At 40.5% G+C, this 23,692-nt stretch overlaps 1 protein-coding gene, 1 long non-coding RNA gene and 1 other non-coding gene across 4 annotated transcripts; 1 reads left to right on the forward strand and 2 right to left on the reverse strand.

Moving 5' to 3' along the window:
* Positions 1-9,339: 9,339 nt before the first annotated feature.
* On the reverse strand, positions 9,340-9,411 carry trnas-aga (transfer RNA serine (anticodon AGA)). The gene has a single exon. It is a non-coding gene; the product is annotated as a tRNA-Ser (tRNA).
* Positions 9,412-10,907: 1,496 nt separating this feature from the next.
* LOC114796019 (uncharacterized) lies at positions 10,908-14,601 on the reverse strand. Its single transcript, XR_003750585.1, has 5 exons — positions 14,166-14,601; positions 14,041-14,090; positions 13,710-13,916; positions 13,157-13,273; positions 10,908-11,635 (listed from the first exon to the last, which is right to left on the reverse strand). It is a non-coding gene; the product is annotated as an uncharacterized LOC114796019 (long non-coding RNA).
* Positions 14,602-18,822: 4,221 nt separating this feature from the next.
* On the forward strand, positions 18,823-21,792 carry LOC114795913 (speckle-type POZ protein-like). 2 transcript variants are annotated; one of them, XM_028989644.1, is made up of 10 exons: positions 18,823-18,928; positions 19,471-19,725; positions 19,845-19,993; positions 20,101-20,225; positions 20,372-20,537; positions 20,636-20,691; positions 20,876-20,998; positions 21,098-21,240; positions 21,355-21,620; positions 21,762-21,792. In XM_028989644.1, the coding sequence occupies exons 2-9, from the start codon at positions 19,592-19,594 to the stop codon at positions 21,485-21,487; spliced, it is 1,029 nt and encodes a 342-aa protein (XP_028845477.1). In that variant the 5' UTR covers positions 18,823-18,928; positions 19,471-19,591; the 3' UTR covers positions 21,488-21,620; positions 21,762-21,792. The 2 variants fall into 2 exon arrangements, with proteins under 2 accessions (XP_028845477.1, XP_028845476.1); XM_028989643.1 differs by lacking the exon at positions 18,823-18,928 and adding an exon at positions 19,085-19,161.
* Positions 21,793-23,692: the final 1,900 nt, after the last annotated feature.

The raw sequence follows: 23,692 nt of genomic DNA on the forward strand, positions 1-23,692 counted from the left end.
GCTGCCCTTTACCAATCCAGCCACGGGCCCATCAATCTGGCCCATCAAGACTCACTCTCATTTCATCAATCCATAAAACCTTAGAAAAATCAGTCTTGACGTTTCAGCTTGTGTGTCTTGTTCAGTGGTGGTCGTCTTTCAGCCTTTCTTACCTTGGCTATGTCTCTGAGTATTGCACACCTTGTGCTTTTGGGCACTCCAGTGATGTTGCAGCTCTGAAATATGGCCAAACTGGTGGCAAGTGGCATCTTGGCAGCTGCACGCTTTACTTTTCTCAGTTCATGGGCAGTTATTTTGCGCCTTGGTTTTTCCACACGCTTCTTGCGACATATGTTGAATATTTTGAATGAAACGCTTGATTGTTCGATGATCACGCTTCAGAAGCTTTGCAATTTTAAGAGTGCTGCATCCCTCTGCAAGATATCTCACTATTTTTGACTTTTCTGAGCCTGTCAAGTCCTTCTTTTGACCCATTTTGCCAAAGGAAAGGAATTTGCCTAATAATTATGCACACCTGATATAGGGTGTTGATGTCATTAGACCACACCCCTTCTCATTACAGAGATGCACATCACCTAATATGCTTAATTGGTAGTAGGCTTTCGAGCCTATACAGCTTGGAGTAAGACAACATGCATGAAGAGGATGATGTGGACAAAATACTCATTTGCCTAATAATTCTGCACTCCCTGTACTTCCTCCGCAAACTAAGAAGAGCAAGAGCACCAGCCCCCATCATGTACAGAGTCTACAGAGGAACCATCGAGAGCATCCTGTCTAGCTGCATCACTGTGTGGTTTGGAGCCTGCAATGCGTCCTGCCAAAAAAGTGACATCTACTGGACAGATTTGGTACTGAATATTTTGAGTTTGTTTGCTCAAAGACAGACGGTGGTTTTGCCCATGCTTGTTGAAGTGTGTACAGTGCTGTTTCTTGCGCTAGAAACCCTCGGAGTAGATACGTCATCTGTTTACCGACACTTATATGTATATGCTCATGTAGCTTTATGAGATGTACGGGTTTGGAAAATGTCACATTTGATAATGTAAACAGTGTTCTTTTTCATGTTAGCATTACTAGCCTGATGTGGACTCACGTTTGCTTTCTTACTAGCATGTAAAAGCAGAAGTTTTGCTTAATGTATTTAGCTGTTTACTCTATGTAGTGAAAGATTGTCTTTGTGTTTCTTTAGTTTTACGGTGGGATTAAAGACATCTGTGTGAAGCCATAACTTGTTGGAACAAACGAAATATACAGTAAAAAGTGAACTGAACAAGTGTGCTTGGGCTTCATTTAAACCGTTTGCTATCTGCCTATACATTGTTCGGACACATTGTTAGGGCAGAATACTTACGATGAAAGCTTAAAACGAGACAGAGGGCTGAAGTGAATGTTTATTTGAGCGCTCGTCTTTAAAAAAAAAAAAAAAAAAGTAATTTATGCCAACGACCGGATTTGAACCGGCGACCTCTGGACTCTTGTCTCAGCGCGCTACCGCTGCGCTACATTGGCAGAACAATTCTTAATGGTAAAATAGTACATTTGACATGGGCAAATGTACAAAAGCCATATTTTGCCCGTGTCCTTCGGCAGCTTTTGCAAACTTTTGGGCTGCTGCTGCCACCTGCTGGTGTTTAACGCTCACACACCGGCGCGCACCGCAAGCGGAGCGGCTTTTGGCTCAACTCGCAAGGTCACGTGACACTCTTTATGCAGCCGCAAGGGGGCGCAAAGTCCCCGCTGCCTGCAAACAACAACAGCCACGCGAATCAGGGAAAAACAAAAGAGGAACAACAATCATTTCATGGAAGCGCCTGACGGACTGCACAAGTGCTCGCCTGTGGAACACTTCATTAGGCACCAAATAGGAAAACCTGCTGCCTTCACCTTAAAGAACAAAAAAAATTGCGCGAGCCCACATCTTATGGAACTGCTCCTTGGTGCAGACGACCCGGGTTCGAATCCTACCTGAGACGCATTCTCAGTGCAATCAAAAGCAACAAAACTTCAAACTTTTACAACATGTGTGCCACAACACTCAAAAAAATTACTAAAATAAAGTATTTCAAAACAAAAAAATTGAGCTTTTTTATTATTATTTAATTAATACTTCCCAGAACAATTGTTACATTTCAAATTCACTGCACCAACATATTACAGTCTTATGACACAGCTGTTCAAATTCAATTTAAACTGCATAATGAAAGTATAAAAGCAACGATTAATAAAAAACTTTTTTTTTTAACTATTTTTCATAAACATTGTATTTTCATAAACATTGTATCAACTATAGAGAAAGAACAGAGGACACTTTAAACAAACTGTAAATTGTTCTTTATTGCTTTAAGTAGCCATTACTACTTATGATTTCACAATGATAAGTCTAGGGAACACATAAACATTTAAAACAATAATCATCCATTCATCATCCTGGTTCTTTGCTGATGTGGTGTTAGCGTTACGACCGAAAGAACGACGGAAAAAACGAATTGATTTGTATGCAAATGTGTGTATGTGTGTATATTTCCATGGGTTAATCAAATGACAAAAATCAGCATAAATGGTTTTTTAAAATCTGTCATAATAAGCTGTGAAAGTATGCTGAATTTACATGGAATTACACGAAAAACACTCTTGCTGAAGTAGCAGGTAATGTGCTACTTCTTTCTCTCTTCTGACCAACACTGTTTTTCTGTCTCATAAAAGGGAGACTTTTGAAACTGCTCCCAGGTCATCTCTGCCTGCAAACCTGCAGCTGGAAATGCTTTGGTGAAGGCAGGTCAGTGCTGGACTCTGTAAGCTCAGGCTGAGGTGGGCGATGCCACAAACAGAAAAGTAGCGAGCTGGACAAGATCTGATGAGAATCTGCTGATCTGCCTGGTGGCTGTGCAGCAGCAGAGCTTATAGGAGGACCATGGTGCTGATGAACTGTGTATCAGACATACACAAAAAAAATTAATACAGGCAGCAAGAATAAAATATGGGTGGTAGTAGCCTAGTGGGTAACACACTCACCTATGAACCAGAAGACCCAGGTTAAAATCCCACTTACTACCATTGTGTCCCTGAGCAAGACACTTAACCCTAAGTTGCTCCAAGGGGGCTGTCCCTGTAACTACTGATTGTAAGTCGCTCTGGATAAGGGTGTCTGATAAATGCTGTAAATGTAAATGGGAGGCGCACTATGAAACCCCCGGTGTGGGTGGCAGAGGTCCAGGACTCATGCAGTGTTGGTGACACTCTTCAGACATCAGACATTCAGACCTCAAAAGATGTCGGGCTGCAGTGCTGCGATGGAAGATTGTTGATATACGTCGGATGACACGCAAATCCGTAAAGCGCTTCGCCGAGGAGCCACTGAGCAAAGCACCATCCCCACACACTGCTCCCCGGGTACCTGTCATGGCTGGCCACTGCTCACCAAGTGTGATGGTGTAAAAGCAGAGGACACATTCGGTTGTGTGCACCGTGTGCTATGTTGCAGTGTTTCACAATGACAATCACTTCACATTCACTTTCATAATATTAGTCCTATTGGAGAGTGGGAATATAAATTATTGAATAAATCATTTTTAGGACCCAACACAGCTTTTCCTCTCACTTAACAAAGAGTGCTGAACTTAGCAGAGAGTGGTGAAGATGGTACGCATGGACATCATGTGAAAAAAAGAACGTATGGGCAATACTTAGTTGTTTTTGTATTTATTACTGTCACATATAATACTAATATTAAATACATACATACTAATATTAAAATCATGATCCATCTCGATTTTTTTAATCCTAGTTCTCTCAACAGAGCCACCAGTTCCTAGTCTCCTGCGTAGGGCTGACATTAAAAACTGGAGCTGTTCTCATCACCCCCGCCTGTGTGAAATCCGCTATCTGCTGGTGACATGCCGTCTGAAGTAGACCAGGAACCTCCAAGAGCACATGGTGGTCCTCTCAAGACGTTTGCTGTGTATAGTTTATTGGTGTCAATACAGTGATGCATTTGACTAATCTTTTGTAATGATTTTTTTCATAGATATTGGACACACACACACACACACACACTTTACACACAAAATAAATAAATAAATAAACAAATAAATAAACAAATAAATAAATAAGTGGATGCTGCCGTGGTCTTGCCAGCTAGTCCTTAAACTCAATAGGAATTAAGTGCACAGCTCAACTATGTTAAGTAAATCACTGTAAAAGTATCAGAAAGTATTTCTAATGCAGGAACACCAAAATAGTCTGACTTTTACAAAAGTCAATTATTGAATACATACATAAATAAGCAGAGTTCAACCATGTCACCATGGTTACAAATGCGGAGAGCCCACAAGCTAAAATGCTGGTGGTCTTCTGGCATTTAGAAGAAATGTAGTTGTTACTTCTTGTAATGTGTAGAGCATATTTGCTGTTGAAGTGTGTTTGACACAACTCCCCTCCCACGATTCATGTCCTTTTCGCTCTGTCCTGTATGGTTGGTACAGTGTTTGTAAAGTAATATTTTGTTTTGAAAGCCATTATTTTAGTTAATTTTTGAGTGTTGTGGCACACATGTAGTAAAAGTTGAAAGTTTGTTGAGAATGCGTCTCAGGTAGGATTCGAACCCGGGTCGTCTGTACCAAAGGGCAGTTCCATAAGATGTGAGCACGCGCAATTTTTTTGGTTCTTTAAGGTGAAGGCAGCAGGTTTTTCTATTTGGTGCCTAATGAAATGTTCCACAGGTGAGCACTTGTTCCACAGGCGCTTCCATGAAATGATTGTTGTTCCTCTTTTGTTTTTCCCTGATTCGCGTGGCTGTTGTTGTTTGCAGGCAGCGGGGACTTTGCGCCCCCTTGCGGCTGCATAAAGAGTGTCACGTGACCTTGCGAGTTGAGCCAAAAGCCGCTCCGCTTGCGGTGCGCGCCGGTGTGTGAGCGTTAAACACCAGCAGGTGGCAGCAGCAGCCCAAAAGTTTGCAAAAGCTGCCGAAGGACACGGGCAAAATATGGTTTTTTTACATTAGCCGATGTCAAATGTACTATTTTACTATTAAGAATTGTTCTGCCAATGTAGCGCAGCGGTAGCGCACTGAGACAAGAGTCCAGAGGTCGCCGGTTCGAATCCGGTCATTGGCATAAATAACATTTAACTTTTTTTTTTTTATGAACGACGAAACGTCACTGTGGCCGACAGCGCTCAAATAATCATTCACTTCAGCCCTCTGTCTCGCTTTCATTGTAAGTATTCTGCCCTAACGATGTGTCCCAACAATGTATAGGCAGATAGCAAACGGTCTGAATGAAGCCCAAGTACACTTGTTCAGTTCACTTTTTACTGTATATTTCGTTTGTTCCAACAAGTTATGGCTTCACACAGATGTCTTTCATCCCACCGTAAAACTAAAGAAACACAAAGACAATCTTTCACTACATAGAGTGAACAGCTAAATACATTAAGCAAAACTTCTGCTTTTACATGCTAGTACGTTAGCAAACGTGAGTCCACATCAGGCTAGAAATGCTAAGATGAAAAAGAACACTGTTTACATTATCAAATGTGACATTTTCCAAACCCGTACATCTCATAAAGTTACATGAGCATATACATATAAGTGTCGGTAAACAGATGACGTATCTACTCCGAGGGTTTCTAGCGCAAGAAACAGCACTGTACACACTTCAACAAGCATGGGCAAAACCACCGTCTGTCTTTGAGCAAAACCTTGCTCAACCTTGCTGTTTTATCTTAACTATACAGATTCCCCACTAGGTGGCGACATCCACCCACACTTCCTTACTAACTAGTAATTTTAACTCAAAATTTAAATGTGGATTTATGCTGTTATGATGTCATCAGGGGCATCCAATTTGTGATCAATTATCACGGTGATGTTGTTCAATCTGTGATCGATCATCACAGTCTGAGCATCAGCAGCTCCGCCCACTCATCCCGGCCAGCCTTGTGGGGTTTTGAGCAGCTTTCACCATTTTTAATCTTTGATAAACCAGGGCTGTGCCTAATCCAATCAGCAGAAGACCTGTTATCAAGGCCACAACCATTAGCCCGTGCTGAAGAAGTCTTCAGTTTCGTGTCTCAATGACCACTATCCCGTTGCATTTACACCCATCATGATGAAGTGCTTCGAGAGGCTCTTCACACTCCTGCCATCTGGAAAAAGGAACCGAAGAATTCAGGCCCTCACTGCCAGACTCTGCAACAACTTCATCCTACAGCCCATCAGACACTCAGGAACTTTCCACTCTGGTCTGACACACACACTCCACCTGAGTAATATTATTTGTCTGTAATAATATATATTATTGCACCGTTCGACTTTTTCACAGCAATATTTTAACTATTTTACTTTGCACATTTATTACTCATATCACTAGTTAAGTCTTTCTCATTGTTGTCTACATGTTTTAGTTAAATGCTACTATGACGCACACAAAAGTTTTGTCATAAAGAGATGCATGTGTTTGAGTATCTTGTATTTTATCCCACATCTTGGAACACACTCAGGGAAGAGCTCGGTTTTACCCCCAAGGGAAGCTATCACTTGAGGGGGCATTGGTGTTTTCTCATTAATCATAGGAGCGGTCAGAAAAAGCGGCAGGTATCACGTGGTTAGGAGTTAGTAAAAACACACCGCAGGAGTTCAGTGAAATGGTGGTCACGCCATTCGCGTTTCTTTGTTCATGTTACTACTGCCAGGTAGATTGACTGTATTATTTATGTGTATGTGTACATATGTTTAAATATGTTTGCTGTGTGATGGAAAGTAATTATTGCATTCATATGGAGTTAAAACTGTTGTGTATTATTATGAAAATTGTTGTTCGATGGGTTGAAAGTATGAATGTGTGTTGATTCTGTAAAGGGGTATAGCAGCTATTGAATGAATGTAATATTCCAGTAATATGTATTTCTGTTGAAATATTTCACTGAGATTAACCTGTGAGTGGACTGAAAACATAATTTAGGAAGTGAGTATATTACAGGGGATTGAAGAAGAGTTTGTAATATGTGGAATTGAAATGTTTGTAAAGTTGAGTGTAAAATTAATTTTCTTCAGATAAAGAAATGCCTGTTAAATACAGAAACCACAGACACAACCCACAAAACAATACACTTTGGGAATTTGTAAGTTTTTGTGCAAGAATGCCAGCTGATCTACATGCTCTGGTTTGAGAGTGGATCTTTTAGCAGTGACCACATCTCCTGCAGTGGAGAAAATGCGCTCTGCAGAGATGCTTGTGTTTCGACGGCGTGGCGCGTTTGAGAACTCGTGTACTGTTTATTGAAATCACATTCAAGTAGATATTTTATTAGTAACACGGCAAAACGCACCGCAATCAATTTATGAAGACAATTATTTGTAGTGAAACGAGGATATAATGGATATAATGGATTCTAGGCAGATGAGCCTGCATGAACTGGATTATTGTTTATAAACTAATGTTATATTAATGATGCACTTTCATGTTATGGTAACCTGTCAGTCATATATGACTAAAACTCATGAACTGTATCCATATTGTGTGCTGGTATTTTATTCAATTTAGGTAATACCAATTCACAACATAATTATTAATAAACCCACTCTATCAATTTGTTTAAATATTTACAAATTTAAACTCAAATAAAGGTACTAAATACATGTCAATATACAGAATTCCTGTTCATAATTAAATGTCTTTCCTTGTTTCTTTCCTGTCACTGAAGATGAAAAGGTTCTTCCCTGGGTGTCTTTCAGGAGAGGACCATCAGGACATCTAGGGCAGGATCCTTCAGATGAAAGACAACCCCTCCCTACAAGACAAGTCTGCACCTCAGAGAGAGCAGGTGGTGAAAGAGAATGCCTGGTCCATTGTTTTAATCAGAGAAGGGGATGTGTCTTACAGACAGGAAGTGTTGGGAGAATATGTTGTCCAGTTTGGGAAATACAAAGAGAAGACTTTTTTTTGGCTTCTTGAAAATGATGTTGGCTACACCTGCATATCCATGTAAACGTTGTCCCTCACGTGACGCCACCTCCTCCGTCTTGTCCATATTCGCTGCAAAGTCCCGTGTGTGAGGTTTCCAGGACATTGAGAATCTCTTACACTACCTGGCAGTAAGAGCAACACCACAACCAAAACTGAGGATAAGAATTTGGTTGGGTTTGGTGTCTGTGCTGTCAAGACCTGGAAGGACTTTTAGGACAGCAGGGATAATGGATATGCAGCGTTTATCCTCAGAAAGCAACGTGTCCCAGGCTCCAAAATGTACTGGCTACAGCAGGACCTGAAGCTAAAACACAGCAATCTTCAGAAGACCACAGAACTACAAATCCAGCTTCACAATCTGTATGTCAAGATTAATTTTCTTCCAGATGAAGGAGGAAGTTCTATTCATCACAGTAGAAATATTGATCCTATTTCTTAACATTAGAAGGATTTTGAAGTTCAACTTCAGGGTTGATGTAGGATGTAAAATGGATTTTATGGAGTAGGTAGTGGAGGAGAAAGATATTTACCTTTGCATCCAGTCGTATAGAAAACACAGATCCAGTCAGATCAGACCGGTCAGCAAATGGACGCTACATGGACAAACACAGACAGACACAAACACAGAATGTTAGTGCAGTACATGGTAGCAATAGTACAAATATCAGGTAATTGTCATGGCCACCATATCACCTCCAGCTTCCCAGAGGAAGCACGATCAACCAGGGAGACAGCAGCATAAAAATGAAAACAATACAGAGACTATATACAATTATTTGGAGAAAAGACTCGAAAAGAAGAAATATAAGTTAAACAGAGAGACCAAACTAATTCAAAAAGCGTATGGTTTTTATAGCCTTCCGGTTGGAAGACCCAGTTATGTATCAAGGTAACATTTGAAAATTAACCCAATTTTTTAAAAGAAGGCTTTTTTTGTTATTATATTTACATCTATGAATAGAAAACTTGCCATAAACTATAAGTAGGTTGAGCATATATTTTCTGAACACAATGTAAAGGGTAATTTGCTTGTCTTTTTATTAAATTCGGTCAGAAATCCGGGTCCGCTCCCGGGAACCGTGCTGTCCTCCAGCCCTGCCAGCTCCATTAGCCGTAACGCAGAACGAAGCCAGCCGCTGTACTCCTGCATGACGCGTACAAAGTTGTCCATGTAAACGTTGTCCCCCACGTGACGCCACCTCCTCCGTCTTGTCCATATTCGCTGCGAAATCGTCCGTTCCCACTTTGACTCGTGACACCATTGTAGCATCGTGGCAAAAGCGAGACAGAGGGCTGAAGTGAATGTTTATTTGACCGCTGTCGGCCACAGTGACGTTTCCTCGTCCATTAAAAAAAAGTTAAATGTTATTCATGCCAATGACCGGATTTGAACCGGCGACCTCTGAACTCTTGTCTCAGTGCGCTACCGCTGCGCTACATTGGCAGAACAATTCTTAATGGTAAAATAGTACATTTGACATGGGCAAATGTACAAAAGCCATATTTTGCCCGTGTCCTTCGGCAGCTTTTGCAAACTTTTGTGCTGCTGCTGCCACCTGCTGGTGTTTAACGCTCACACACCGGCGCGCACCGCAAGCGGAGCGGCTTTTGGCTCAACTCGCAAGGTCACGTGACACTCTTTATGCAGCCGCAAGGGGGCGCAAAGTCCCCGCTGCCTGCAAACAACAACAGCCACGCGATTCAGGGAAAAACAAAAGAGGAACAACAATCATTTCATGGAAGCGCCTGACGGACTGCACATATTCTCGCCTGTGCAACATTTCATTAGGCACCAAATAGGAAAACCTGCTGCCTTCACCTTAAAGAACAAAAAAAATTGCGCGAGCCCACATCTTATAGAACTGCTCCTTGGTGCAGACGACCAGGGTTCGAATCCTACCTGAGACGCATTCTCAGTGCAACCAAAAGCAACAAAACTTCAAAGTTTTAAAACGTGTGCCACAAATAAAGTCTTTCAAAACAAAATATTCATTTACAAAAACTGTTCCAACCATACAGGACAGAGCAAACCCACTTTCACTGGAAATATGCTCTACACATTACCAGACTAGGAATAACTGGACAGAAAACATGTACAAAACATGACAGACACCATAGGAGACTCAACATGATTCACAAGGTCAAGAATGCTGTCAGAACAGATCTCATGAACAGTTACACCAGTGAGGCAGGAAAGAAGCTCCTTCACAAAACCTCTGCCCTGGATCCTCGCTTTAAAGGACTGACTTTTCTAACAGAGGAGGAGAGATGTAACGGAGAAGTGACTGAGGAGACAGCATCAATTATAAACTGATCTGAACATATATTATCATAGTACCCTCGCCATATTTTATATTCTTTTGGTCCAACACAGACCAAGAGAATGGCCGCATCATCACTGCTTGTCACTCAGTAATACTGAAGGAAAAGTAGAACCCAAGACACTGCAAAGCCTCGTCCCTACATCAAGGCGACTCAGGACACCTTGAATTGGTGGCAGTACACAAGCTCACATTTCCTCTCATTCCACAGCCAAGAGGATTTGAGCTTTTTTATTATTATTTAATTAATAATTCCCAGATTAATTGTTACATTTCAAATTCACTGCACCAACATATTACAGTCTTATGACACAGCTGTTTAAACTCAATTTAAACAGCATAATGAAAGTATAAAAACAATGATTAATAAAAAACTTTATTCATAAACATTGTATCAACTCTAGAGAAAGAACAGAGGACACTTTAAACAAACTGTAAATTGCTCTTTATTGCTTTAAGTAGACATTACTACTTATGATTTCACAATGATAAGTCTAGGGAACATATAAACATTTAAAACAATAATCATCCATTCAAGTGTGTGGACATATTTCCATGGGTTAATCAAATGACAAAATCAGCATTTTTAAAATCTGTCATAATGAGCTGTGTATGCTGAATTTACATGGAATTACACGAATAAAACTCTTGCTGAAGTAGCAGGTAATGTGCTACTTCTTTCTCTCTTCTGACCAACGCTGTTTTTCTGTCTCATAAAAGGGAGACTTTTGAAACTGCTCCCAGGTCATCTCTGCCTGCAAACCCTCTACATGGTATAAACAGTAGACTTTTGGAAGAAAGGAGTAGCAGCAAAGTCCTGGAAGCTCATCCTGGGATCAGTGAGACCCTCGGCTGCATAGGTCTTGAACACCTTTTGAGAGCAGTAGAAGTATTTAACTTCCGCTGACTGAAAAAAAGAATGGTGGTGCCGTCACCAAGGAAGAGGGATTTTGGCTGGTCTTTTTTGTTGTTGCTGATGTAGTGCCTACTGCTTCTCCACAATTTCCTTCACCATCCTGTCTACATCATGTCTTGTCAGAGATGATTCTGGCACTGGGGACTCCTGGTGGGAGGATTAAATTCTGCTGGTGGCAGGGTAGTGACTGTAACCTTGATTGTCTCACTTCCTGTAGTAAGATGCTGCCACAGCTTCTGAGTCTCCTGGAACCTCTCCTCACTTGTGTTCAGTGAAGAGCTGGTGTTCTTTTTCTTAGCCAGGTGCTTAAAATATCTTAAAATATGTCCACTTGCCGTGGTCCAGGAAAAAGACGCGACCGCCTGTCTTAATTGGGCCAGTGCGGGCAGCTTGTGGAGATACTGGTAGAGGTAGGGGTGGTGGTGTCTGATCTGAAACAGGGAAAATATGAGTTTGACAACTCCAACAAAACACCACATAAAATTTTGTTTGTGTGTGTAAGAGAAAGAAAGTTAATATAAAATAGTCAAGAATTTACCAATGAGCAAACCAATATTTAAATAATCCTCTAGGTCACCTTGATCAACCACAGAGAACACTGCAGATACAAACTAGATGAATACACTGCAGAGTGAAATATGCTCTGAAACACCAAGAAATCGCCTCATGCGGTGAAACAAGTCAAATTTAACAATGCCCTCTGTTGTCTTCCATGAACCCCAATGCAGATGTTCAAGTGGTTAGATGACTTGCCGCTTCCTTAACCGCTAGGCCACCACTGCCCCAATGCATCTACTGTTTAAATAAATATGGATTTATTCCATTTGGGCGAGCCGTCTGACTCCTTCTGACATTTGGCGCTACAAAATTACAAGTAATAGAGCATTTTTGTGCATTTGCCAATACTTGTCTATCTACTGGTACTTTGCTTTCTGAACACCAGCAGCACTGTAACAGCGAGCAAGACCCTGATACCGGGATACCAGAGAAGGTTCACACTCTGACTGCAACGTCACCAACGTCACCCAGGACAGAATCATCCATTTCTCATTCATAACAGCAAATCATGACATGGTGCCAGAACTGAAGGTCACTTTCCTGCGTGGTCACATCTGAACACCTGCCCAAATGTGCCCTGCAGAAATTGATTGAGAACTAATTCTTGCCGTCTTTACTCCTGGATGAGACAGTCCACCAGATATTTGGCACTGACAGAGACACCACACCAGCCAGCTGTATCGTCATACTTGCCAAGGCCACAGGTAAGTCAGATTTCTTCACAAATCCAGTCATTGTTCTCTGGCCATACAACCCTGCCTCTCCATCCTTGACACTGAGGAGATATGCCAAATGGGCTAGCTATCATTAGGTGACTTGGCAGTTCTTCTCAGTTCATCCATTACGGTTTTGCCAATGGCTTTTTTGTAGGTGATGAAGGATGGAAATATGTTGGTGAATCGTGCTGACAACTTCTCCAGCAACTCTGGTTTGTCAGAATGCCAGTACTTCTTGCATACTTTGCAGCAAAGGAGTGAAGCAAAAATGTAGTTCTGACCACTGACGGCTATGATAACCCTTGATCGTCCGATACCAGCAGAGGTTATCTGGGGATTAAGGCAGCTGTAGAGAACAGGCAAAATGTTGTTGTTCCTCAGTCTGTGCGTGATAGCATGCTCTGGCTTCCAGATGAAAAATGAATGCAGCTGGAAATGCTTTGGTGAAGCCAAGTCAGTGCTGGAGTCTGTGTATCAGACATACACAAAAAATATTAATACAGGCAGCAAGAATAAAATATGGGTGGTAGTAGCCTAGTGGGTAAAACACTCGCCTATGAACCAGAAGACCCACTTACTACCATTGTGTCCCCGAGACAGACACTTAACCCTAAATTGCTCCAGAGGGGTCTGTCCCTGTAACTTCTGATTGTAAGTCGCTCTGGACTTTTTTTTTACCTTGAATCAACTGGGCTCCATCTTTTCTAGGGGCAGTGGCAGGAAAATCTTTTGCTGGAAGTGCCAGGGCAAGAAGCTGCTGGGGTGTTGGGAGAGGAATCTTCTTTATGGCTGGAGCTAGATATCAAGCAAAAACACATGCAAAAATAAATTTTAGTTAACATAATGTTATTTGACCATAATGTCACAGATATGACACCTTACAACAGTAAAGGCTAACTAGGGGAAAGTCTTACAGACCTATGTTACTGGATTCAATTTATTTTGGTATTGTGGCTGCTGGATGACTCCATTCTATGAAATGATGGCAAATGAAACAAATATTTAAAAAAATTAATAATGTGGAAATAACCTATACATTTCCCTTTATCAGGTAAAGCATTGTGACAGAGTCTAGTATCAGGGGTGTGCCAAGAGAAAATCTGATATATGATGGAGAATGTTTTGATATTCAAAGAGGTTTACATTAAATATGAAAAGAAATCTTTGGAAATAAATGTCAGACCCTTGAACTACAGTTCTGTAAAATCTTCAAAAAGAATTCTGTACTTACCCTAAATGAAAACATGAGATAACCTTCAGAGTTAGTAATGAACAATGGAACAAACAGAACACGTGCATCAAAACAGGCCTGAACGTGGCCAATACAAGATTTATAATAGAAACTTGAATAGAAAATTGTGATCATGGCATTCAGGATTATCCTCCATAAATGAAAGGAACAAACCTTTATTTTCATGGACTCCAGCCATTTATGTACCTAAAAGCACAATGAAGAAATTGTAACCCTTCTAGCATCAGCTATGGTACTTGGACAATAATGAACCATAAATAATGATTGCATAATTTCACTAGAATAAAAAGTGTGTGTGTGAGTTTCTCACTCTCCGGGTCTTTGATTTTGGAAGGAGACCAAGCAAGTATCATCCTATTTCTATTAAACAAAACAGATATGAATAAAAAGGTATAATGAATGCACAAAAGCAGGTATATGAAACAGTCATCTAACCTGGAAGATTAGTAGAGCTGGGAGGTGCAGGTGTTGAGGGAGCAGATGTCTTTGGTGTCATCTGAAGATTGCTGTGTTTCAGCTTCAGGTCCTGCTGTAGCCAGTACATTTTGGAGCCTGGGACACGTTGCTTTCTGAGGAAAAACGCTGCATATCCATTATCCCTGCTGTCCTAAAAGTCCTTCCAGATCTTGACAGCACAGACTCCAAACCCAACCAAATTCTCATCCTCAGTTTTGGTTGTGGTGTTGCTCTTACTGCCAGGTAGTGTATGAGGTTCTTAATGTCCTGGAAACCTCTGGTATACTCTAAAAAAGACAGTAGATCCTGCTGTCCTTCTGGATTAAACTGTCCAGCCTTCTCCTCATCCTCAACCTTCTTGATCAAAAATAAGGTGTAGCCAACATCATTTTCAAGAAGCCAACAAAAAGTCTACCCTTTGTATTTCCAAGCTGGACAACATATTCTCCCAACACTTCCTGTCTGCAAGACACATCCCCTTCTCTGATTAAAACAATGGACCGGGCATTCTCTTTCACCACCTGCTCTCTCTGAGGAGCAGACTTGTCTTGCAGGAAGGGGTTGTCTTTGATCCTCCTAGCTTCATCTGAAGGATCCTGACTTAGATGTCCTGATGGTCCTCTCCTGAAAGACACCTTAAGCTTCCCAGGGAAGAACCTTTTCATCTTCAGTGACAGGAAAGAAACAAGGAAAGGCATTTAATTATGAACAGGAATTCTGTATATTGACATGTATTTAGTACCTTTATTTGAGTTAAAATTTGTAAATATTTAAACTAATTGATAGAGTGGGTTTATTAATAATTATGTTGTGAATTGGTATTACCTAAATTGAATAAAATACCAGCACACAATATTGATACAGTTAATGAGTTCTAGTCATATATAAGTGACTGACAGGTTACCATAACATGAAAGTGCATCATTAATATAACATTAGTTCATAAACAATAATCCAGTTCATGCAGGCTCATCTGCCTATAATCCATTATATCCATTATACCCTCGTTTCACAAATAATTGTCTTCATGAATTGATCGCGGTGCATTTTGCCATGTTACTAATAAAATATCTACTTGGATGTAATTTCAATAAACTGTACACGAGTTCTCAAACGTGCCACGCCATCGAAACACACGCCATTTTCTCTACTGCAGGAGATGTGGTCACTGCTAAAAGATCCACTCTCAAACTAGAGCATGTAGATCAGCTGGTATTCTTGCACAAAAACTTACAAATTCCCAAAGTGTATTGTTTTGTGGGTTGTGTCTGTGGTTTCTGTACTTAACAGGCATTTCTTTATTTGAAGAAAATTAATTTTACACTCAACTTTACATACGATTCAATTCCACATATTACAAACTCTTCTTCAATCCCCTGTAATATAATCACTTCCTAAATTATGTTTTCAGTCCACTCACAGGTTCATCTCAGTGAAATATTTCAACAGAAATACGTATTACTGGAATATTACATTCATTCAATAGCTGCTTTACAGAATCAACACACATTCATACTTTCAACCCATCAAACAACAATTTTCATAATAATACACAACAGTTTTAACTCCATATGAATGCAATAATTACTTTCCATCCCACAGCACATCAGTGGTCTTAAACATATGTACACATACACATAAATAATACACTCAATCTACCTGGCAGTAGTAACATGATCAAAGAAACGCGAATGGCGCGACCACCATTTCACTGAACTACGCGTGTCTCCCACTCCTGCGGTGTGTTTTTACTAACTCCTAACCACGTCGCTTTTTCCGACCGCTCCTATGAGTAATTTCTCTATTATACCCAATGGGTGTATTTAGAAATAGTGGTGCATTATAATAACCTGTATTTAACAGAGAAAACACCAATGCCCTCTCCAGTGATTGCTCCCCCTGGTGGTAAAACCGAGCTCTTCCCTGAGTGTGGTTCCAAGACGTGGGATAAAATACAAGATACTCAAACACATGCACCTATTTAGAACCAAACATTTGTGTGCATCATAGTAGCATTTAACTAAAACATGTAGACAACAATGAGAAAGACTTAACTAGTGATATGAGTAATACATGTGCAAAGTAAAATAGTTGAAATATTGCTGTGAAAAAGTCAAACGGTGAATTAATAGATATTATTACAGACGGATAATATTACTAAATTTAACAGAGGTGGAGTGTGTGTGTCGGACCAGAGTGGAAAGTTCCTGAGTGTTCATGTGTCTGATGGGCTGTAGGATGAAGTTGTTGGTAGTAGCCTAGTGAGTAACACACTCGCCTATGAAGACCCAGGTTCAATTGTAAGTCGCTCTGGATAAGGCCATCGGATAAATGCTGCAAATGTAAATGTAAATGTTGCAGAGTCTGGCAGTGAGGGCCCGAATGCTTCGGTTCCTTTTTCCAGATGGCAGGAGGGTGAAGAGCCTATCGAAGCACTTCATCATGATGGGTGTAAATGGGATAGTGGTCATTGAGACACGAAACTGAAGACTTCTTCAGCACGGGCATGATGGTGGTGGCCTTGAGACACGTTGGAACAATGGCGGTGCTCAGTTTGCAATGTAACACTGTTGTTCCTGTCTTGTATGATGTCAGAACTATTGACAAAATATTTGCAGTGAGTTTGGTGCAGGGAGGACCAGCACCAAAATCTCAAATCTTAACAATAATCATATATCTGAAACCTGTTAAGATCACAGATGCCACTTTAGATGACATGAGAGAGCTGACTACTGATATTTTGTCCTGTGGCTATACAGGCATCATATCAGTTGCCCATAAGCCTATATGAATGTATTAGTCCAGCCTCGGTAGCTCGGGATTTGAACCAGCAACCTTCTGTTTATGGGGCCGCTTCCTTTACTGCTAGGCCACCACTGTCCCTTAAGTGGAGGACTGACCAAAAATGAAACACTGATCTTGTTTTCCATCCTTCCCAGTGACATACGATGCATGCTGATGTGGCGGCTTGGATATTTGTTTGGATGTATGGTGCCCTGTATGTATATATAGTTTATTTGTGTTTGCCTCTTCATTGTTACATTTGTTTTTTTTGGTGTATTCTAGTTAAAAATACTAGTTAGTAAGATGTATGTAATGAAGTGTGGGTGGATGTCGCCACCTAGTGGGGAATCTGTATAGTTAAGGTAAAACATATAAGAGGTGGAAACCATAACAAACAGACACTACACATGATGAAAGTCACAACGAGAACAAGACATGGGCAGGATATATTTATACTAAAAATAACAGATGAAAATGATCAAGCTAATAACAAGGCACATTAAAACTCTGGCCAGGAGTACCAGAAAATATCAAGACAAGTGCCAAACACTGGTATAATTCAAGAGCTTTAAAGTCAGCAGAACAATAAACTCAGCATACAGTGTAACGAAATACTGTTTCACTCAGGTTCTTTCCTCCCTGGTAAATTAACATATTTTTAAAGAAGAAATTAGCCATACAAATTTACAAATGTACAATAAAAATTTACAAATGTACAATAAAAAACAAGCAACAACAAAGAAAAGACAAAAGACAGAAAAACAATACAAATTGATGTGCAAAAAAAAGACAGATATAAATGTAAACACTCATCATTTAAAATCAAACAAACATACAAGACTCAATGTGTAAAAAGTGTGAATGCAGTTCAGTTCAGTAGTCCTTTAGTGATGGCAGTGAGTTGAAGGCCCTGACAGCTTTATGCTTCTGACTTTAGCATTTTGGGATGACAAACGAATAAAAGTCATAGAAAATTACAATAACAACAAAGGGGGGGGGTGGAAAAATATGAATGTTCACAGTTTAAATATTTTATATGGAAAGGATACTACATTGAATTTGTATGTAGTAAAAAAAAACATTCTCAGCGTATCTCCTTTATTCGGTGGTCTGAGATCAAACCGGCCTGGAAGTACAACAGGAGGAGGCCGTTCATGAAGGAGCTTGGATGACAACTGGTGACACCTCACATCAGGCCATGTGTGGGCAGCATTAAGTTACATTTCTGTTCCTTCTGTATTGAGCTCACAATTTGAACTATTTGCTCTGTGATTTATTTTAATAAATTTGGACTTGACAGGTATTTCTTACACACTGAGGTGATTATAACATGCAATAGAGCTCAGCAGTTGTGTAGAACGCTCCACAACTCGTCCACTTCTTGTACATTATATTGTACATCTTTTCAGATTTTTATATTGCAAATTCTGGAAATCCAAACTCATTGTACAATTGTACTAAGCATGACTGTGCAAGTATTTTCTTATCTTTCCTATTAACACACTTTACTCTTCAATTTAGAATAATTGATTTAATTATTTTTTTCTAATAAACAAGGTGCATGTAAATGAGGTCTTATTGGCCTTGCATTTCAAATGGAATAAAAAAATTGCATCAATGTGCTTGAATGAAGTTGTTATTAACAACCCCTAGAGGACAAAAGGTGTATAGCAGCCGAGGGACATGACGAGGGTTAATTATCACACACATCTGATCAGCTTCTACCCTGTAATAGTTAAAAGAGCATCAAACTGCGCTTTACAACAAGTTTATTTTATACTCTTTTTACTATTTCAGCAATTCATTTACAGTTGCATTTTTTAAAAGCTGGTTTTATGCTGCACGTCGCGTCGGGAAAAGTACGTCATTGTCATGGTAACGGAGTTTATCACAACATGCAGGATTTAAAATGAACAGTCAGAGCTGCGAGGACAGAGAATCTGAGTAGCAGCGAGTTGGTGAGTAACTAAAAAATCAAGTTGTCGGAGGTGGAGCAGCTGCTTTCTGATCTGGCAACATGATTTCTAGATAAAATACTGACGACAAACTGCAGCAGCGCCGCTTACCGACCCGACATCATGTTAAAGACTCTGATACGAATATTCACGCAAACGCCGTAATTACTGATTGTATTTTCCATGCGGCTTCAGTTATTGAAAAACGAGGTGAAGGTACTCGGTGTAGTGACCAGGTAACACAGCGAGTAGCACATGGAACCAAATTATTCACACTTCGTAGTCTGGTTGTGTGTCTGTAGTTTGCTGTGTTTGCCCGTGTACTTTTACTGCTCAGGAAGGTAAATTCAGCATTTGTAGATGTAATTTCACCACAATTTCATCTTTCTGTTCTTTAGTCACGTGGTTCTCTCCCTGTCTGGCTGCATGTTGAGATGTTGGACACTTGTTAGCACTGAAATATCAGGACAAATATATTGCTAATAAGGTCCTGTGCAAATATTCAATTATGTCTCTTTATTCTCTCAATCATTTCATATAATTAGAGATTTCTGATCATTCAAAAGACTGCAGTTGTTGGAGAAGAAGAGGTTCCAGAGTGAAGAGAGAGTCATCAGAGAAGAGGAATTCATCAGCGAGGAGAAGATTCCTGATTCAGCAGCAGAGATGTCCAGCGTCCGCTGCTACACACAGTGCAAAACTGAAAAGTTTTCACTGACCTGGACCATCACAAAGTTCAGCTTTGCCGAAGCTGTTGTGAGGAGCAGCTCCTTCACCAATGCCAGTGAAGAGTTGAAATGGTAGGTGTGGCATCCATGAAAGATCTCAGTGCTGGACTTCTGCTCGAGACTCTGGCTGCTGTTGCTCTGAATGGCGGCATCTTTCTTACACTGCATTTCTTTTATCTCTGTCTTCTCAGGTCCCTGCTCTTGTACACGAATGGCGTAAGCCACTACGAAGGGTACCTGTCTCTCTACTTCCAGCTGGACAGTGGTCCACAGACAGGTATCCGTGCTAAGGGCAGGATGGTCATTCTCAACAGCGATGGAGAAGAGGCCATATCCGGAGGTGAGTCCGCCTGGAGATACAAAACAGTGTAACTGTGTGTGTGTGTGTGTGTGTGTTCTCTCACTTTCTGAACTCACACGGCCTATTTGTGTGCTTTTGTTCTGCAGAGATTAAAGTCCACACCATGAGGGACAGGAATGTCCTTGGATTCGACACCTTCGCCAGACGGGAAGACGTCATGGACGAGGAAGCGGGAATTCTTCGGGACGACACCCTGACAGTGACCTGTCAAGTATGTTCTGTCTACATAACCACACTGAACACATTAGACATGTCAGTAACAGCGTCTCCTATTGGACGCTGACAGCGTTACTTGTGTGTGTGTGTGGATGTTGTAGCTGAGTAAAGTGTAGTAACCGCTGTGTTGGCTTGTTGTAGATTCACGTGTTGCTCCCACCGGAGAACACCCAGCGTCAGCAGGTGAAGGTGCCCGTGTGCAGGATGGCTGATGAGCTCGGGAACCTGTGGGACCAGTCCCTGCTCCCAGACTGCTCTCTGGTTGTGGGGGGACAGGAGTTCCAGGCCCACAAAGCCATCCTAGCAGGTACCACACTCACATGTGCACAAACGCCAACAGTGATTGGTGGAAGTGGTGATCTTCTGGCGATCTAACGTTGTTCCTTTTTTTTTCTCCTTCTGCAGCTCGCTGTCCAGTCTTCAGGGCCATGTTCACACATGACATGAAGGAGCGCCAGACCGTAAGTCTCTGTCCTAAAACATAGCCCTTGACCTGTAATCCCCAATATGTTTCACGTTACAGCAGAAAAGAAAGATTTGTAATCCTCATTCTTTGTAGTTTAACAGACACAGTCCAAACTCTGACTTCTCTCTTACTGTCAGTGTTCAGAACCAAATTCATCTCAGCTCTGCTTTCTCCTCTAGAACCGCGTGGAGATCCAGGGGGTGGAGCCGGAGGTCCTGAGAGAGCTGGTGACCTTCATTTACAGCGGCAAAGCACCCAACATAGAGGACATGGCCGCCGATCTGCTAGTAGCAGCAGACATGGTAGCTAATGCTCACACACACACACACACACACACAGTAATGCAAACTCAGCACACACTTACTCAACAGGATCTGAGACGCTCTTTTTCGCTCTCCCAGTATCTCCTGGACCGACTGAAGAGGATGTGTGAGGAAGTTCTGCGCAGGAGTCTCACGGTGGAGAACGCTGCCGAGATCCTCATCATCGCTGACCTCCACTTGACCCTGGAGTTGAAGGAAGAGGCCATCACCTTCATCAACAGGTGGGTGACGCTCCCACAGCTCATTAAATCTGGGCTGTTTCTTACTTTCAGAAGATAGATGATACTGTGTGAATCTTTAATAAACAAGAAGCTTTATCTCCTTTTCTCTTTTAGCCATTTTTCAGACGTCTTGAGGACACCTGGATGGAAGACCGTCCAGATGGATCATCCTTGCCTCATGGCGGAGCTGTATCGCTCCCTGGTCTCTGCTGGGGCTTCGCCATCCAAGCGACCTCGGCTCTATTAATTTTCCTCTCTTTTATTGTCCCTTTTTTTTATAATATGTGTTTCATTTTGATGATTTTGCAGGACTTGGTGTTGTTCCCCACCTTGATGACATCACCAGGACTTTTCAGTATTTTTTGACCAACTTATTTGAGGTAGTTTTTGAAGAAAAAAATTCTATAGTTTTAATTTCATATAATGCACATAACTGTTATAAAACACAAACCTTCTTGTACACACTCACTTACACACACACATGGAGTTTCGATCTGATTGAACGTCTGATTCTTTTTCAGGATTTCCAGACTGGTTTTGGAGCAGTACAGCAGATTTCATTTTTAATGTTCATATATGTTTATTATTAGTAGTGATTATATTATTGCTTGTAAATATTATCGTTTTTGTTACAATTGTGTACATATGTTTATTATTAGTAATATTATAAAAGTAATTTACCATTTAAGTAATTTAATTAATAATTTTGAGCCTTGTTTCTGTTCCTCACAAGGTTTCTTTTTGTCTTTTCTGTGGCTTTGGGTTCTGCAATTTTAAATAATTCCAATGTACATAGTTTAAAATAAAAATATGCTAAATCAATAAAGTACATTTTGCACAATATTTATGAATGTTTGCACAATATTTGTAAATAAAAATAAAAAATGATGCTTATTTGATGCTTATTTCATCTGATGCTTATTTCATTTTTATCCAGAAGTGTCTAGGGTTGTCTACATACAGCCACACATTCCTGAGCATAAATTCATAATAATTTTAGAAACTGTATAATGTACCAGAATATCTTTATCACATTTACATTTACAGCATTTATCAGACGCCCTTATCCAGAGCGATTTACAATCAGTATTACAGGGACAGTCTCCCTGGAGCAATTTAGGGTTAAGTGTCTTGCTCAGGGACACAATGGTAGTAAGTGGGATTCGAACCCGGGTCTTCTGGTTCATAGGCGAGTGTGTTACCCACTAGGCTACTACCACCCTAGTATCACTGTAACACTGTGTTATCACTGTAACAACTACAATGAAATTAGGTCCAGTCCCTGAGCCAGAGATGAATCTTAAATAAAAAGCTATCTTAAAAAGTAGACATATACTAATATAATACAAAATGTAATATCGAATATGATTAAAATATAACATTTTAATTTAAGGGTGAGGTAGAAACTTTATTGCAAATGAAAAAAGAAATTGAGTTGGAGGTGGAAAGATGGATTAAATGTCTTTGAGTGCCCTGGTGGCAACAGAGTAGAAGCTGTTGTTTAGTCTGTTTGTCCTGGTTTTAATGCTCCTGTATCTCTTGCCTGATGGCAGCAGTTGGAACAGGTCATGATCGGGATGTGAGGAGTTTTTTGTGTGAACTGTGCAGTTTGTGTAGATTCTATGTGCTTACGTTATTGAGGTGTTTTTTTTAATGGTTCCCACAATGTACTCCCCATTGGAGTACAATCTGGGGGTTGTCTTTTGTCTCCTCTATACTCATGTGTATCCTGCTCTTGTTTGTGACCTTTTCCCCTATATTCCTGACCCAATGTGCTGTGCTGTGTTTATGGTCGGGTCGATGGCCAAGTTTCACTAGTACTTGTACTTTTGACATGGTTGCAACAGCAATAAAGGATTTCATCAATCAATCAATCAATCAATCATAACACATACCAAATGATAAATAGAATGAAGTTATGTTTATTTATTTGAAGTAATTTATTTATTGCCTTTTTTTACTTTAAAATGATAACATGGACACCCCCATATTTACTTTAAATGTATTTAAAAAATTTCCAAGTCAGGCAAAGATCACTAGATTTTTTGTGGCAAAGCAGGACTTTAATACCCAAACAATTAACATTACAAAAGGCTCAAAAGAAAAAAAGGCCCATAAAAGAGGTCAACTAAACATACCGAGATCAAATTCACAAACACTAAGACACCACTTAAAAATAATTAAACTGACCCATTACACAAATAGATGTAACGTTAAAGAAAAAAATATATATTAAAGTAAACTATAATGTGGGATGTATGAAACTATTTTTAATAAACAGTAAATAATAAATAAAGTGCAGAGGGTGTTGGTACACTATTAGCCTGTGTGACGGCGGGCAACGGCGGGACCCTCCAGCAGAGAGAGAGAGGTAGTCTGCTGTCAGGTTTTCTCTGCCTGGGATATGCCGGATGGTTAAGCGAAAGGGTTGCGAGTCCAGGTTCCACCGACT

The sequence above is a fragment of the Denticeps clupeoides genome, chromosome 8 (assembly GCF_900700375.1).
Source record: "Denticeps clupeoides chromosome 8, fDenClu1.1, whole genome shotgun sequence".
In the NCBI taxonomy this organism is placed as follows: Eukaryota; Metazoa; Chordata; class Actinopteri; order Clupeiformes; family Denticipitidae; genus Denticeps; species Denticeps clupeoides.